Source organism: Purpureocillium takamizusanense, chromosome 14, assembly GCF_022605165.1.
Source record: "Purpureocillium takamizusanense chromosome 14, complete sequence".
In the NCBI taxonomy this organism is placed as follows: domain Eukaryota; kingdom Fungi; phylum Ascomycota; class Sordariomycetes; order Hypocreales; family Ophiocordycipitaceae; genus Purpureocillium; species Purpureocillium takamizusanense.
The window spans coordinates 15,172-31,934 of NC_063081.1; the positions used below are offsets into that span (position 1 = coordinate 15,172).

General features: G+C 48.6%; 3 protein-coding genes across 3 annotated transcripts; 1 reads left to right on the forward strand and 2 right to left on the reverse strand.

Moving 5' to 3' along the window:
* Nucleotides 1-209: 209 nt before the first annotated feature.
* Nucleotides 210-1,673, reverse strand: JDV02_010700 (uncharacterized protein; the record flags this gene model as incomplete). The annotated part of the gene is made up of 1 exon (XM_047992456.1): nucleotides 210-1,673. The coding sequence occupies one exon, from the start codon at nucleotides 1,671-1,673 to the stop codon at nucleotides 210-212; it is 1,464 nt and encodes a 487-aa protein (XP_047848470.1).
* Nucleotides 1,674-4,534: 2,861 nt separating this feature from the next.
* JDV02_010701 (uncharacterized protein) lies at nucleotides 4,535-5,885 on the reverse strand (the record flags this gene model as incomplete). The annotated part of the gene is made up of 4 exons (XM_047992457.1): nucleotides 4,535-5,054; nucleotides 5,113-5,282; nucleotides 5,337-5,543; nucleotides 5,607-5,885. The coding sequence occupies 4 exons, from the start codon at nucleotides 5,883-5,885 to the stop codon at nucleotides 4,535-4,537; spliced, it is 1,176 nt and encodes a 391-aa protein (XP_047848471.1).
* Nucleotides 5,886-12,215: 6,330 nt separating this feature from the next.
* JDV02_010702 (uncharacterized protein) lies at nucleotides 12,216-12,872 on the forward strand (the record flags this gene model as incomplete). Its single annotated transcript, XM_047992458.1, has 3 exons — nucleotides 12,216-12,306; nucleotides 12,404-12,796; nucleotides 12,862-12,872. The coding sequence occupies 3 exons, from the start codon at nucleotides 12,216-12,218 to the stop codon at nucleotides 12,870-12,872; spliced, it is 495 nt and encodes a 164-aa protein (XP_047848472.1).
* Nucleotides 12,873-16,763: the final 3,891 nt, after the last annotated feature.

Below are 16,763 nucleotides of genomic sequence, written 5' to 3' on the forward strand. Positions count from 1 at the left end.
CGAGTCGTACTATAGAAACCCAACTATAAAGGTGAGGGGGCATTATTATCGCTTTTAGGGCCGCTAAAATATATTTAGAGGATTTCTATAGAGATAATTATCTATTTATCTAACTTAAATAATCGACTCGCTACTAGGGTCTCGTTTCTTATAATGCTTAATAGTTAGGAGGGTTATAGAAGATACACTAATAAAGTGTGCGAAATATTTTACAGGTCGGACTCCCGGTAACTAAGCAGAACGCCTTGTTGGGCGAAATCTGCAGCCAGGGTGGCGAACTCGCTGTCATACGCCCTATAGGATGGGTCGTAGAATACTAGTATAACCGTAGCGAGATGCGGCAACCTGACTCTCACGTTCTCCGCAAATTTCTCCAGTATCTGCAGCAGAACACAGCACCAGGTTTTATTATTGACTCTCTGTTGTTTGGCGTCAATGTGAAGCCTGAATTCTGAGATGGATGCCGGGAGAAGGTCGACAAGTTTGCTCCGATGGGGATCGTTAGTCATGATCTCTGACAAGGTATAGAGTTGGAGTACACCTATGGAGAGCATCCGAAGTCTTGACAGTGTGGGCAGGCTGGTGAGCTTTCCAGCTGGCCCGAATAAAGGGCCGACGTTCGTGTTGTAATCAAGTTGGAGATGTAGGCTGGTCAATGTGTCCTTGATGAGAGGGAGACCATCGTTGAGGCAGTTGCTGGGTGATCGTGGGCCACCCGAACCGCAATTCATGTAACAAAGATCCAGCTCCGGATACAACGAATATGTGGCGTTTTCCGCGTTTGTCGTGACCGAAAGAGTGCACAACTGGCCCAACCGGTTGCAGATGTCGGTGACATCGCACGGCGTGCAGGAGCTTTGCTGCAAAACGAGGTGCCGGATTGGTCCCGCGTATTGGCTTTCGGATCTTGCATCTGAGAATGCCTCAAAATCACCGTCATCGCCCGTCAGCTCCAGCCTCTCCAGTTTGGGCAGCGCGCCAAAAACTGGACCGTACAGGGCCAAGTCCAAATAGTCTTCGGGCGGAAGCCCATGCGGCCAAATCTGGACGTAGGTGAGATTCTGGAGTGGTGGAGCGGGCCGGTCACCATAACCTAGTGACCGAAAGACTGCTGTGGCGCGAGACTGGCCGAAGCCCCCCTCCACTGGGAGTGGTAAGCAGGTGCGATCGACATTGGGCATGAGCCAGAGTAGGGCAATGAGGGTGTCCATGAAGAGACGATAGGGCTTGCGCTTCTCTTCTATCACATATCGGGAGTCGACGACATCGGCGAGTGCTTTGAGAGGCAGGTAGTGGCTGAAGTCGAGAAAGCCGGCCACGGTTGTCCTCAGAGGGAAGTCGGTTGTGCACGTGGCATCCGCTCCGACGAGGCACGCAAATGTCCTAGCCGACGGACCAAGTAACGGATTTTTGATGAGTGTGTCGAGAAAGAGGGCCATGCTATGGCCGTCGGTTACTGTAGCATGCCGATACAATGCCTTCCGGGCGTACTCGCAGAATGTCTTTGAGGTCAGGCAGAGGTTTCGCAGAGTGGTGCGAACCAGCAGCCATGGTGTCTTGTCCAGCGGCAGATTGTACCCAACAACGGGGTCCTCAGGGGTAGGGATGTCGTCGAGCACGCTGTCAACGATGATTCGGAGCAAGTCTCGTGGGAGTGACTCAAAGGGACTCATCGTCGGTGGAGAGTGGAACACATGACATGGCCTCATTCTCAGACAGGAGCAAGATGGAGTAATCCTTTGAGAATGATCGATCCGCTGTAACCCCGTGTTGTAAAATGACATCCTCTAAGATTTCAACAAAGATATGGCTGAGTTCTCTTTTCGAGACACCAAGCTGTTGCCGAATGTCCAAAAGATGACTGCGCCATGATGGGTCAATGTCACTGTCAGTCTGAATGCTGGCAAATGCCCTATTTTGGCTTAGTGTGGCAAAAAATAAAACTCAGCTGCGTCGCCGTCAAGTGGGGTTGGCAGCAGGGAGTAGTTTTTTCACTGTTGACAGTCATACTGTACTGTGTGACCCCTTGGCCAAGGCTTATTAGGGACTGCGCCATGCATGTGGCTTTGGTCAAAATGGGCGGTTTGTGTACGATGAAATCTTCGATCGTAGCAGTCGGCTTGGGCATTACTTATGGCGCAGCGCGGGCCACCGTAGGCTCGGGTGGGCCTTTTGGACTTAAACTGATGCGAGTTGGCCTGGTTCTCAGCTTCTCTAGCAACTGCTGCATCTCTTCTCAACGCACTTCATGACCTGATTTCACGCTTTTCTGATACTCTCTGCCCAAATGAAGCCCATCATGGCCACGTGTCCAGTCCCTAGGAGCGACAGCTCTGCTTCATTTGACTTCCTACCTGTCGAAATAAAGCGCATGATCTGTGCCCAGTTCTGCATGCATTGTTCTGGGACGACGCATCTCACATGGTACCGGGATTACGAAAAAGAATGCCGGATAGCGCTCACTGCCCTCTCAACGACATGCAACAGTCTGCGATGGATAGCCCAGCCGCTTTTATATCATGGCACGTGTCGCATCAGCTGGAGTTATTCCTTTGTCCGCACAATCGCCAACCGCCCAGATCTCGCAGCATGTGTGAGGCACCTACCCAGTCACCCCAGACACTGGCACAACACCGCGGAATTGGAATATTACAAGGAGATAGCACGCGGTTTACGCCTAGACCTTCTCGGAGACCCTAACTTCACCGACTTGCATGACCGTTACGAAACGTTCGTCAGCGAGCTACTGATTGCACTTCTACCGAATATCGAGACGTTGGTCCCGTACATTAACACAGACGGAGAAGACGGTGTAATCACGACATACAAGTTCCTTGCCAGACGATTTTCATTGCCAGGACATTCCCCTGGCCTGCGGAACCTCCAAACATTATGCCTTCGGCCACCGACCGAATATTCGGGTATCACTCTTCCCAATTGTGGTATTGCTGTTTTACTAGGTGCAGCTCCTAACTTAGAGCACCTCGTGGTCCACGAGACGCTGGGTCTCCGTCTGCCGAATCCCTGCTGTGAGAAGTGCGCGCCTGAAAGACATTGGCCTGTTCTTCCAAGTCTCCAGATGCTCGACCTCGAGCATTTCCCAGTGTTTTGGGGCGCAGGCGAACAAGACTATGGTCCCACCCAGATCCTCGTACGACACTGTCCCAATCTCAAGCGACTCAGGGTCCAGCCTAGCGCTCCCTCCTACCTCCCGCAAGAGAACAGACGGTACCATTTCTCTCTAGCCGGATTTCTTGCGGCCGTGCAGTCGATCAGAGGAACGCTCATGCATCTCGACGTTGACTCCGGCCAAGTCCGCCTGCATCTTGACAAACGAACGCTAGGCCCAGCACTTGGGAAGTTTGCCCGGCTTGAGACGTTAAAGATTGATGAGCAGTTGTTTTGCCGACACTGGTTACAAGAGACCAAGCTTGGACATCACGAGACGAATTGTCTGACGGAAATTCTTCCACCAGCCGTTAAATTTCTTGTGCTACGAGTCCTTGAGGATTCGAAGGCCTGGCAAGATATTATTCATTTAGGAGAGAGATCTACAGCTAAACACTTTCCATCGCTCAGACGGGTTGAGGTCGAAGTGAGGTTCCAGGCGTCCGACGCAGCGAGATGGGACTATCTCCAGGACCGCATTAGGCCACACTGTTCTGCTATAGAAGAGGCGTTTAAAGGGACATCCATTATGGTATGGCTTGAAAGGAGGAGGAGATTTACGCTACCCGAATGGAAACCCTGGCGGGAGAATTGGAGGCGCGAGTGACGCACTAAGTAGGGTTATAACTATAGCATCTTTAAAGGACTATTTAACTACTTAGGGTTAGGGTGGCAAGTAGTTCGGATTAAGTTATTTAGCCTTATAATTATAGTTCGGGGACTATAATAGAGTTCGTAGAAGATTACTATATAAACTATGCCCGCGCTAAAAATTTTAGGGTATAGTTTATAGAGGGTTATAGTTTAATAAATTATACCTTAATATTATAAAATCTAATAAAAAGTATATAAGAAAGTAATGCTTAACTATTATAATTAGGCTTCTTTATTTAAGTAAGTAGAATTATCATATATAGTTATAAAAATACTAACTATTATAGTTAGGCTTCTTTATTTAAGTAGGTAATAAAAACTTAGAAGTAAGTACCCTATATTAAACTAATCGAATATTATTATATTAAATATATAGATTTATTCTAATAGGAAAAGGACTTAGTTATTATTAGATAATAGTAATAAATTAATTTATCTCCCGCCGTTCCTTAAGGCCTTAGTATATAAGGCCCCTTACCTTATATTACCCTATATTAGTAGCTAATCGCTAGCCCCCCTAGCCGATCCGCTTATAGCTTAGGATTCTATATTATAGTCTCTAAAGATTTAAGGTCGCTTAATATTAGTATAGCCCGACTAGATGTAAAACGGCTAGGTATAGAATTTAAGGATCTATTAGATAGCGATACGCTGTTTTAGTAAACTTCTATTGCTAAGTCTAGCCACGAATGTCTCCGGCTTCCTCGAGCCGCTATCTATGCCCGTTATTGACCAGTTTGTTAGCAGTACCCTCTGGGACTCGTGCAATAGCCCCACTAATCGAGGTTGCCGCGAGATACTGGCATAACCCAGTGGCGCTCATATTCATGCCAAGAAAGTATGCTGCAAGACCAGCCACATGTGGGCTGGCCATCGATGTACCGTTCGCGACGGCAACAGTGTGATTCAGAAAGGTGCTGGATATTTTAACCCCAGGAGCAAGAACGCTGACAAGTGGACCATAATTGGAGAAACTAGCGAAGGAATCGTTTTTGGCAGTTGCTCCAACCGTGCAAACACTGGGCTCCGTCTGCGGGGATGTGGAAACGATCTCTCCGGAGTTGCCTGCTCCTGCCGCAACGAAGATGCCAGCGCGGACGAGCCTCGAGGCGGCAGCATTGAGAGCAGCCGACCGCGGATAGCCGACGGACATGTTCACGATTCTGCCGTTGGGGCAGGCGCGAGAAATCGCATCGGAGTAGATAAAGTCGAGTCCAGCAATGGCGGCCGAGCTGGGGCCTTGTTAGCGAAACCGATCAACCCAATTTCTCGGCCCGAATGGCTGCATACATCCGACCGTTATCGTCGTCCGTGACTCTAACGCCTAAGAGTGTTGTATTCTTGGCGACTCCGTACGTCCTAGACCCGATGATTCCGGCAACATGGGTTCCGTGGCCCGATGTGTCGGTTGTTTCGTTGTCGAAAGTATTGATGAGAAAGCTGGCGCGGCCCTCGAAGTCCTATCAGGCACGTTAGTGAGATTTTAGTTCAGGCTGGGAAGGCTGATCACGAACCGGATGGGTAATATCAATACCCGTGTCCACGACATACGAGCAGGTGCCAGCCCCTGAGCTGGCGTCAAAAATATAGGTACTACTGCCAGGCTTGAGGCTTGAAATGCGTGCGAGACCCCAAGGTGCGTTCTTCTGCTCTGTTTCGTGGCTGAGAATCCACTTCGGCCGGTCAAGATGAACAACGGCATCCTGTTCCACATACTCGACCTGTTTGGGCCCTTTAGCATGCCATGCCTTCCCTTCTTGTGGTGTAATTGATCTTCAACTCACGTCATTGTGGTCACGCAGGGAGGAGAGTTGCTCCGCTGTTAGAACGGCCGTGAATCCGCTGAGTGCATTGTAATAGGTGTATACGGAGCTGATGGAACGGTTTGAGAGAAATCCGTCCACCGAATCAGTGCTAGCACCGTCTTTAATTTTGACGATATAAGTGTTATCAACCAAATTGGCCCCTCTTGGCTGTATTAGTGGCGCAGGAGACGCCCGTCGATACGGCACCGTAGCTTGTGCAAGCGAAACGGCTAGGAAGGTGAGGGCCGTTAAGAGCATCGTTTAAGTGATGTCGAGGGTTGAAATGGGTCTGTGGCTTGAGAAATGGGTAGTTTGCATGAGATTGACTTCAATGGCCGAGAAACGGGTCGTAGCTGACTTTATATGCGTTAGAGTAGTGTCCGTTCACTTGTTACCGTTTCTCCCCATTGGTGCCATCGGCGGACTCTCGTATTAGCCGTGTCGTGCTGGTCTGGGGGTGTCTCTCTCCGCTATAGATGACGCTTGACGCCGAGGATGAAGGATTGGAGGGAGGCTGAGCGATACAAGGGTCCACAGAAAACTATTGCTACGGCGCAAAACCGGAATGACGCCGTCTGGCCGTCTCACGACCCCTGAGTTTAGCAATGTAGCATGCTCATCATTGAGCTGGGGCAGCCAAACCTGGCTATGTTTGCGTAAAGCTTCCCTTTTGGCAAGTTACTGTGCTACATGGACGGTCCATCTGGCGATGCGGAAATGATCATTAACTACCGCTCGTCTAACGCACAACAACTCAATTGTCGGATGCATATTCAAGAGGCAAAGACATCGGCAAAAGGCCTGTCGAAGCGCATTACTAGGCCGATGACGGGGGCAGCGCCCCTGGATAAGGTAGTCTAAAGAAAGGTACTGCCAGGCTGATCGGCCAGCCGTGCACGAGACTGATACTGCTCGTCCTTGTCAAAGCGCCGATACAGTCTAGGCTCAGCCACCCTATGATCAGCATAAGCATTGGGCATAGCGCTGCGAATATTGCTCCGGCTGATGGTATTTTCACCAATACGAGCAGCAAGCGGAGCAGACAAGAATGAATTGGTGGATTCTAAGCCACCAGCCTCACAGGAGCTCACAGTCTCCGACGGTAACGTGTCCTTAATAACGAGCTCGTCCTTGCTAGAGAACCCGCTTCGTTCTCGAGGTAGCGGTCGAGAGCAGGGCGCACTGGAACCCACCAATCTTTTGCACCTATTACTTTTGAAGCTTGTCTCGTTCGGATGAACTTTCCGCCCGGCCATGGCCGGCTTTCCCTCGGGTTGCTTTATTATACTCGCCTTCCCGACACAAGAGAGCCCATCTCTTAGCGGATCGTTACTTCAGCGTAGCCAACTACTTCCTATACCTTTAACGTTAGCGACACTGAGGAATTAATTATTTATTCTTCATTTAGGAGTGATGGGTTACTACCGGCTCGAGATCTATAGGCCATAGCCTAATGCTTAAAAGCCATGGTGCCCCCCTTCCCCCCCTTTCCTTAGGAGACAATTTATTAAGACGATTAAGCTCGTTACCCATTAGGTCCCTATATATATCGCTACTATTAATTTTTAAACTAGACGTCTCTATTACGGTTAAAGAGGATATTCATATTATCATTTATAAAAGTTAAAGACGTAAGTATTCATTATATTACTATATTGACTAGTATAGTTTGAAAAAACTTACTCCTTCTTTTTAATAATCTCCTTTTCGCATTTTCTTTCCGCCCTCCATTATATATATCCCTTATAAGCAACCAGGAATAGGGAAACAAGAATAGAACGGGTTTCCACGTGACTTGCGTAGCCTATAACTATCGCGATAAATGTGTTGGTCGCAACGGTTGCGCCCCCAAGCACTAGGCGGGAAGCAGCCGAGGCAATATGACGTTTCATATAAATATAGAGCAGCCGCCCCCGCTTGTCCCCAGACAGTTGGCAAATTCCTTCCCTTCAACCACCGCTAAGATGCCGTCTGTCAGCTACCACCAGCTCTTCACTAAGGCTCGCAAGCTGATGCCTTTTCTCCCCCCGAAGCCCATCTCACCTCGCAGGGCTAAAGAGCAGGATGCGTCACCTCTTTACGGTCAGCTCCCCCCGGAGATCCGTCAAATGATTTGGGAAACGTACTTCCGTGGGCATGCGATTCATGTCGTCCTACCTTCACCGCGTATAAGGATTCGTGGTGGCAAAGAATTGTTGAAGTTTTGGTCGTCCAAGAGGCTCCGCAGCAAAGAATGCTTGAACTGGGACCCAGATAATTATATCCAATGCGGTCCTGACTCTATTCTGTGCTGTCAGCGTGAGCCAGACATCCAATGCGACCATATATCGCTGATATTAGCGTGCAAAAAGATGTATATCTCCTGTCCCGTCTATTCACGTTCCTCTACTAACTTAGATTATTAGCTACTTTGAATGCATACACATGCTTTATCGAGAGACCTTGTTCGACTTCTCCTATTCTAAGGGAGCCATTGCAATTATGCCTAAACGTCTTCCGGCGACTCATATCGCTAGTATTTCCCAGATCAACCTTGCCTGGACACTCGATCACCCTCTCTACTTTGAAGGTTTCAAAAATGGCAAGGACGAGATAATATGGGTTGCTAATTGGGAGGCCCTAGCGGCTATGGAAGGACTCAGGTGGCTGAGAGTTATCATTGAGATGTTTTACCCGTACGAGGCTGAGGAATATACAGAACGCGAATGGACTTTTTGGGAGATGATTAAGAAGGTAACGCGTCCTTGTCACTTCGAGCTTATTCTTCCTTTCCCTGCTGCGGCGTCGACGCGAGAGGAGACATTGCCTTGTACTATTATCCGCCGAATAGTACCGTGGAATAATGAGTCCCACTAGGGGACTCACGTAAATACATATCTTTACTTAATGAATTGTTCAAGACAGCTTGGAGAAAACTATAAGACATGCTATAGTAAGAGGAAGCTATATAAGGCAACTGTTGATGTATTTAAATAACGTTAAAAAATTGACCGTCCCTTAAGGCTTGAGGCATTAAAATGTAAGGCCTGTCTTTTTATAACGGTAGGCACTTGCGCCGGCTCGCTGCTCCCACCGGAAGTCGCATTATTAGTGCTCTTTGTCGCGAGTCCTGCGCCTCTTTTAAATGTACCATCTTCGTTTACCTCACCGCCCTTATCTATCAGTCCAGAGATAGAAGCGAATAGAGCAATGCTATCTAGAATGGGATATCAGAATCGATAAAAGGAAAGCAAAAAGTCTCATATAAATCTTACCGGCATTTTTATTAGGCGGAATAGGCGGGATACTTCCTGTCTGGGAAGCTAGCTTACGACAGTTTTTCCAGCCTAGCAATTATAGTTAGCCCTCTTCTGATTCATAAGGAGAAAACCATTCGTCCCGAAATATATACCATAGCCGTCCGAACCTCCGGCGTCTTGTGTCTTCCCGCCTCGTCGTGTATGTGAAAGCTTTTATTCTATGTCAGTTATATATAGCAGAAACTTAAGTTAGGTTCTCACCTCATGTATTATGACCTTATCGAATAGCTGGAACAAATCAATAGGTGTATACTTAAGCCAAGTTGCAAGTTTATCCAGGTTTAAATTAACAATCATTGAAGCCATTTTACCAGCCTTAAACTGACTTTGAAACTGGGCATCCTGCTTCATGGCATAGTCGAGGAACCAGGGGCAGATCTGTATCATGTCCGGCTTGTCGGAACTTGTGCGCTGGTTTGGGATGATCGTCCATGCCATAGCGCTCGCGCACTCAGCCTTGGCTTTAAGAAACTCTTTGTTCACTAAACATTGCCACGGATTTCCCTTTAGCAATAGAACGTTATTGAGCGTTAAGGTAGGTGTTGATAGGAAGTGCTTTAAGACATTCTCACCTGGATCAAAGATTCTTCTAGAGCCATCCGCGGCTGTTCCCTCTTTCAGGCGATCCAGCGTGCAAAAGACGAGCTAGTGGAGCTCATTAGTACTTCTGCTTGTCATTCATCTACCCATCAACAGGTATAGAGACGTACAACATCGGTATTGGAGCCTTGTTCTCCTTTGGGCTCGCCTTGGACAGGTTTTGCATTTTCCGAAATGCCTTGTAGTGCCACTTTGGAGCTCTAGTTAGACAAAAGAATTTATAGAGGTGACAGGGACGGGAAATTTTGCTGGTAAGAACCTTACATGTTACAGCCGATCGCTTAATAGGAAGCTGATTGGTACCGAATAAATACCCAAATACCTCATCTACGGAGGGTTTGAGTCCCGGGTTCGCCGTATATCGGGCAGCATTGGAGGCGAGTTCAGCAGCAGACGCGAACGCTTTTTCAAGAAAAGCGTGTTGAACATCGGAGCCTAACGATGTGAGCATTCGAAAAATTTGTCTCAGGTAAAGAACGGTTAATCACGTACTAGACTTTCGTCAAAGAAGGGTTCCTTATTCAGTGCACAAGGAAGATTAGGTCTGAAACTAACTTACCAGTCGTTCTGAATAGCGTATCCGGCATGGCATTGCTGCGTAAAGAGAAGCGTGAAGGCAACCAGCAGAGCTGACAGTTTCGATTGGTGAAGGCTAAAGAAAGCCATAACTCTAGCAATTTTGAACGGAGTGCAATTCAAAGGTCTCGTTACTGAGTTCAACTACAGTAGAAACGATGAAGCTAGCAGGAGAGGTAAGTTGTCAAGAAAACGTGGTATATCTATAGCCAAGTACTCTACGGCCTAGAGACGCAGACTTGGCAATCGCCTTGTTGGCTTATACGAGGTAGCATCTTAGGACCACCGCCTGGTTGCGACTTGCATATTTGGGGGCAATGTTTTGAAGAAATCACCTGCTTACAATTGGAATGTACAATCCCTGCGAATGCCCAACCACCGAGGGGGCCAACAGACGCAGGGATCAGGTATAGAAGTCAACCTGATGATCTCTACATGAATATGCAGTTAATACATCAGTTGGTCCTAAATTGAAACGTAGGACCTCTGTAAGTGCCTGGCCAACGAGCTGCGAACAGACCTCAGTTGGCCTTAAATTGAAACGTCGGATGCCTGTGAGTGGCTTGCCAACGGGCGGCTAACAGACGCATGACAAGTCAAGTAGGGAAGTCAGGCTGGGGATCTTGCAAAAGCATGTAATCAATAAACCGGTTTTCTACATCGAAACGCAGGGCTGCTCTGCCTGCCTGACCATGCAGAGGCAAACATAAGGAGGAAAGTATGCAAGTGAGCCTGGTGATCCTTCATGGGCATGCAGTCAATATGTCAGTCAGTCGAGATTAAAAACATAGGATATGTCTGAGTGCATAACCACCGAGAGGCCAACAGATGCAGGAGTTATACTAATGCTAGACTTCTACTAAGGGCTCTATACTTCTACCTGTCTCTTATAGGGTGCTATATGTGGAACGGCTCTGCTATTCGGAATGTTGCGCTAAAGAAAGGTCCTCTACTTCTGAGTAGTGCCATTCCTCATCTCAGAGGATAAACTCGAATGCCTCTATGCCTTGAGGAACGTAAGTTCCAAAAGGTCTTTCTGGGGGGTTGGTCTTGGTGTACGTAAACACGACCTCTTGTTGGTGGTCCCTGAGGCCCCTACCTCGGCCGATAGGATTCAGGCTTTAGAGCTCGATGCTTGTTAGGGTTAGTCAAGGTTCAATTGAAGGCCAAAGTCATAGTTTGGCTGCAAAACGCTATAGCCAAAGGTTTGAACCTAAAACAGATGCTTAAGGCCGAAGTCAGGGCCAACCTCAAGCATGGATGAGGGCCTCGTTCCTGAAGGTTGGTGTAGCAAGGCCTGCAGCGTTGCACTCTGTTGTGTATCGTGTTGATTGAGGTAGCGCGGGTCGTACAGCCTCAATTTCGTAGCAGGGTGTTCCCTACATATGAGTTTCACTCCCTTGTAATGCATTTATGCGAGGGGCGAAAATGTACATCTACCAACAGCGGCACAGCAACTGTCCGAGAGGCGAAAATGTAACCGAGGGAATGGAACAGTGCCATTGGCAAATACTCTGTCATAACGGCACCGTATCAACCCTTGACAGTCTTCTATACGATAGCCAGGATAAGTATCTATGCTCGCCCATTCGAATGACAAAGATGCTCCAGAGATTTCAGAGATTTCAGAGGTTTCAAATTGTTTATCAACGCGGAAACGTTGCCTACCATACCATTACACAGCAGCCATGTATTGGCAAATGACAATAATTTTGGGAACCGCCCTATTAGGGTTGGCACGCTGTCAGCAGCCTCAGATCACGGCTGACCCCATGGCGATGGCGAAGCGTGATGGCGACATTGAGATTCATCAAATTTATCATGCCCCTATCGGCGTGGACACAAACTACCTCACCATGCAAGGCAGTTCCACAAAGGTATACTATTCCGGAGCTTCCCATCACTGTTGACCCTTATGATGCCTTGACAGTTGAAGGCTAACCAGAAGACTTATTGACAGTGGATCGGCGTTCACAAAGACTACCTAACGGAATCAACTGGTACTACCACTGTCAATAATGTTAAGACAACGACGGTAGTAAAGGCGCAGTTGTCTGTCTCTACTGCGACCGCGACGTCGGACGGAGTTGGAGTAGGTGATGTTACGGTCCTCATGGCCGATTCGATTCAAGAAGAGGTGGCGGCCCTAATCAAGGGAGCTGCTGCATCTTGCGGAGCCCCGGTCAAGCGGAGTAAACGAGACGGTGAGCTTTGACTTCCTAGCATATTCCTCCCTCCTACTGCAAAGAGTGTACGAATTTCTTTTTGTTAATCCCAGCTCCTGACCTAACTTTCTTTCAGGCATGAGCTGCATGGTAAATTCCTTGGGAGGAGCGGCCCAGGACGACAGAGCTCTAGCCCTCATCAATCCAGCAGAATGGAACGGCTTCACCCTCGAGCTCGCGGACAGCGCACCACAGATCATAGCCGCCGCCGTCCAGGTTCTCAAGACGCAGGCTCAGAAGAACAAATTCGCCATCATGGTGGCTGCCGCGGCCGTAGCTGGGATTTGGACGGACGTGACTAAGCCTGCGGCGGAGGTTGCTCACAAGTACGTCTTTGATGGCGGCCAATTTGGAAGTTCGAAGGAGCATCCAGATGGGAAAGGCGATCATGGCCAAAAGACGCCGAAGACAACTGCAACATCAACTACTTCATGCAATCCATCAGCTACTGTTAACGAGAACTCGGTAGGTAGTTTTCTCGACTGTATCGATTCACTTCATCAGGACCTCGCTCCTTACTGATTCCGCCTAAAGCCAGCCTGTGACGACCCGGACTGCAAGGGAGAAGACAAAGTCTGCAAAGCAGAGGTAGGTAGACTCTTTCCCTACGTCCTATACCCCCCACTTCTTCCTTGTATCTTACCTGTCGTACCCAGGGCAAAAGAAAAGACTGCCCTTGCGCTATGTGGACCGACACGATGATAGAGGGTTACTTTGACAAAGACTGGGCCGACGCCCAACAGAAGATCCTAAAGGAGCTCGAGGACGGGTTGCCAAAAATTATCCCTCCGCAGTGTTTTCGCAATACGTACGGCGACGGATTCGACGGCAAACCAAATGCCGAGCCGTCCGCCTTCTGCCACTGCTCAAGCGCTAAGAGTGACGGTGGCATGACTAGCGGAAACTACCCTACTATGTCTGGTGACGGTGATAAGGCATGCACGTATTCGACAATGCCGACCGAGACCATCAGCATCACTATGAAACCAAAGCAGACCGGAGTTGCTGTGACCTCCTGCAGAATGGAGTCAAGGTAAGCAAGAAGCATCACTACGCGTTCCTAGCATGATAGAAGGGGCATATCCAGCTAAGTTATCGACCATTACTATAGCTATAGCCTGACTCCATATTGCACATGCAACGATGGTAAGATGCACGGCCAGATCACAACGTCATATCTAGGCAAGGCCACAACCGTCTGTCCCGACGCAACGGCCACCATGACGAGCAGCCAAGTCGGAACACAAACTTTAGAACCCTCTTGCTATCCGACCCATGGCCCACCTCATGACAAGCCGGAGAACGACGAGCTCATCAAGCTTTGTGGAACAAGAAAAGACGACTTTGCCCTCGTCTGCAAGTCAAACGCAAGGGACAAGATCGAGGTCGCTTGTCCAGGACATTCGAAATCCCAAGATTCTTGGGATCCCCTCCGCAATAACGGTTACTGGGCTAGGTTTGAGAAGGCGGATAAAGCCCCCGAGGACTGTAAGTCCCTTTTTGATCAGGGCGGCTCTGGCAGTGATAATGAGGTGGGTGCTCGGGTTGATGCCCTCTGCGTTATGGCGTTTGAGGCCATTCAGAAAAAGTGCACATGGAACGGAGGAGAGGTTAGGAACCAATGTGGAATCTTTAAGTACCAGTCTTGCCCTCTCGGAAAAGATTGTAAAGTTGGGGTTCCTCAGCTTTACGTGTATTAGGGTTCTGTGGAACTGACCCAGTCAGACCGAACGATCTTAATTGAAACAACTTTCATGTTTTATTATTACTTAGGTCGCGGACGATTATTAACTAGTATACGCGTGAGCAATGCCTACGCTTTGAAAGTCGGTGTTCAGGACTCATAATGCTTTCTTCGGTCTGTGTTATCTTGAGGCAACTATTAGACCGCTAGGTCGAGAAGCGATAGACTATTACGAGAGCAGATTTTCCCGGGCTATTACGGAAGAATATAATGAATATAGATGCTGGCTACCTAGTCGTGGACGAGCATGTCTTCCCCCTACTTTCACGCCTACTCCTGGAATACGATCAAGATCCCCATGTGCGGATTTTCTTCTCTCACCTTCCACTCTTCATCTGTGAACTTCTGGCCTTGCCTCCATTCGGCTCCGAGAAGTATCTCCTGTTGCCACTCAAGTTTTCCCATCATGCCGCCCAGCCTCGCTGCTTCTTCATACACCTTCTTTTTAAGATGCCATGTCATGAAATTTACCCCACCATTGTCTAAAAATACCCGAAGGGCCCACCCATCCCCCGAGTCAAGCTCTTCGGTATACTCGTTTCGTGGCCACATTTTTGTCAGTGGTGGTCGTTTATATATCGCCGCGCGCTCATCGATTGCGTCTGTTGGATGAGGAACAACCCCAATAAAGACTCCACCGGGCTTCAAATTGAGCGCAATGTTCCGGAACATTGACACAAGTTCCTCTTTGCTCTGTGCGTAGTTTAGAAACCATGCTCCGAAAGCAATGTCAAAGTAACCCTCGCTACCATCGGGCGCAAATGAGGTAGGTTTGGTACCGTCCCCAGTGACGAATGTCGCAAGTCCAGAAGACACCTGCGAGGGAAGGCGCCTTTTCGCACCTCTAAGCATAGTAGGTGAGATATCCATGCCTATCAGGTAGCCAGCCCCCCAAGAAAGAAGTTTTGACGAGTAAAACCCTGTACCGCATGCGAATTCGAGAACAGACGTATCGCTCTTCAAATGCGGCTTCAACGCGAGCTGAACGTTATGGGCTTCCATTGTCCTAAATGGGAGTCGTTCTATGACATCGTATGACGAGCCAAGGAAATCATATTGTGTCATTGCAAAAAGGGTTGTAATACGGTACGGAGCAGAAAGTTAGCTGGTAGCTATTACAGTAGTAAGCCCGGGTGTCCGCTACGTATTTTATGTATATCAAAGGGGTGCGCTATAGGAGGGCGAGCCCAGACTCCCTCTGATCATGGGAACATAGACATGCGTATTTCGGTTAATTTAATTCGTCGGTAAATACAGGATACGCGCAGAACTAATGATACAAGACACCGATACAGCGTCTGTACTACAATATACACCCAATCGCCATAGAGAACCGCATAAACTAGCTCACCGGGAGAGACACTCTAGTTAGCTATATACCGGTCAACAAAAAAGCAATGAAATGCACTAACTGCTAATGCTTTACTGCGGATCATTGACGAGTACATTAGGACATGGCATCCGCCTTAAGAAAGACACTCTAAGCAGTTGTCGTTGGTGAAGGCAAAAGCAATAATACGTTGACCGCTGATGAGGCTTCAATTCAGATCATCGACGAGTATATTCAGCACACTGCACCCGCTTTGAAATGCCCCATATCTGAATACCAATGAAAGATCAGCGGATATGTCTCAATACGACTCAATCGGAGAGCGGTACGATGTCATCAAACTGACGTTGTTCAATAAGCTGGAAGAGTTCAATTTCCGGGAAAATGTGCAGCCATTCCTGGCCAGACCTGACGTTACGGTCATTGACTTTGCGTGTGGCACGGGCTTTTACTCCCATCTTCTCCTCCGCTGGGGCGCGACCTCTGTAACTGGTGTCGACATCTCCCCAGCCATGCTCCATGGCGCTACGAAGCGACTCTCGCAGACGGCGTATGCTTCTCGTGCGCGATTTATCGAAGGGGACGGATGCAAACCTCGACTTTATTGTCCCTCTGGCTCAGGTCGCTTCGACATTGCCACCGGTGCTTGGTTCCTCAATTACGCCAAAGACCTAGACGAGCTCACGTCTATGTTTCGCTCAATTTCGATGAACCTCACCTCCGAAGGGGCTTTCATAGGCGTCTGCTTCCCTCCGATAGAAGATATGACAGCACGGGTGGGAGCATGCAATGACCCAGTGTTTACTAAGACCGGAGTTAGATTCGAATATCGCGACGAGCTCGAAAGTGGTCAAGGCTACTGTGTTCGAGTATTTGGTATTCCTCCGCCGGGTTGTCAGTCATTCACCAAAGGGGTCGAGTTTTCAGCGTACCACTTGAAGAAAAGCATATACGAAAAGGCTGCACGGGCCGGGGGGATGCATGGGAAGATGGAGTGGCGTTGTGAGTTTCTGGGAGAACAATGGCGGGATGAGCTAGGTTTGAGTTGCGATGGTGACGGCTGGAGTAAACTCCGGGAAACTCCGCAGCTGAGTATTCTGGTATTGTGGAAAAGATAGCAAAACTATTGGTCTCAAGAAGTAAAAGCAGCATGACTCGGAACCGCTCGTTGGAAACGATCCGGACTCGGTATGAAACTTGATGCTAATAGCAGCAATGGTGCCGCTAATGGGAGACTGGTACATTCATCGGCGAGACATCCCGATGCTGACAGCAAGGCTATTAACATGTTCTGTCCTGGACCCTCTTCTGGTTCTTACCCCAGGCCTAACATATGCTTCAATTCAAGGTCGTGTTTCTGCC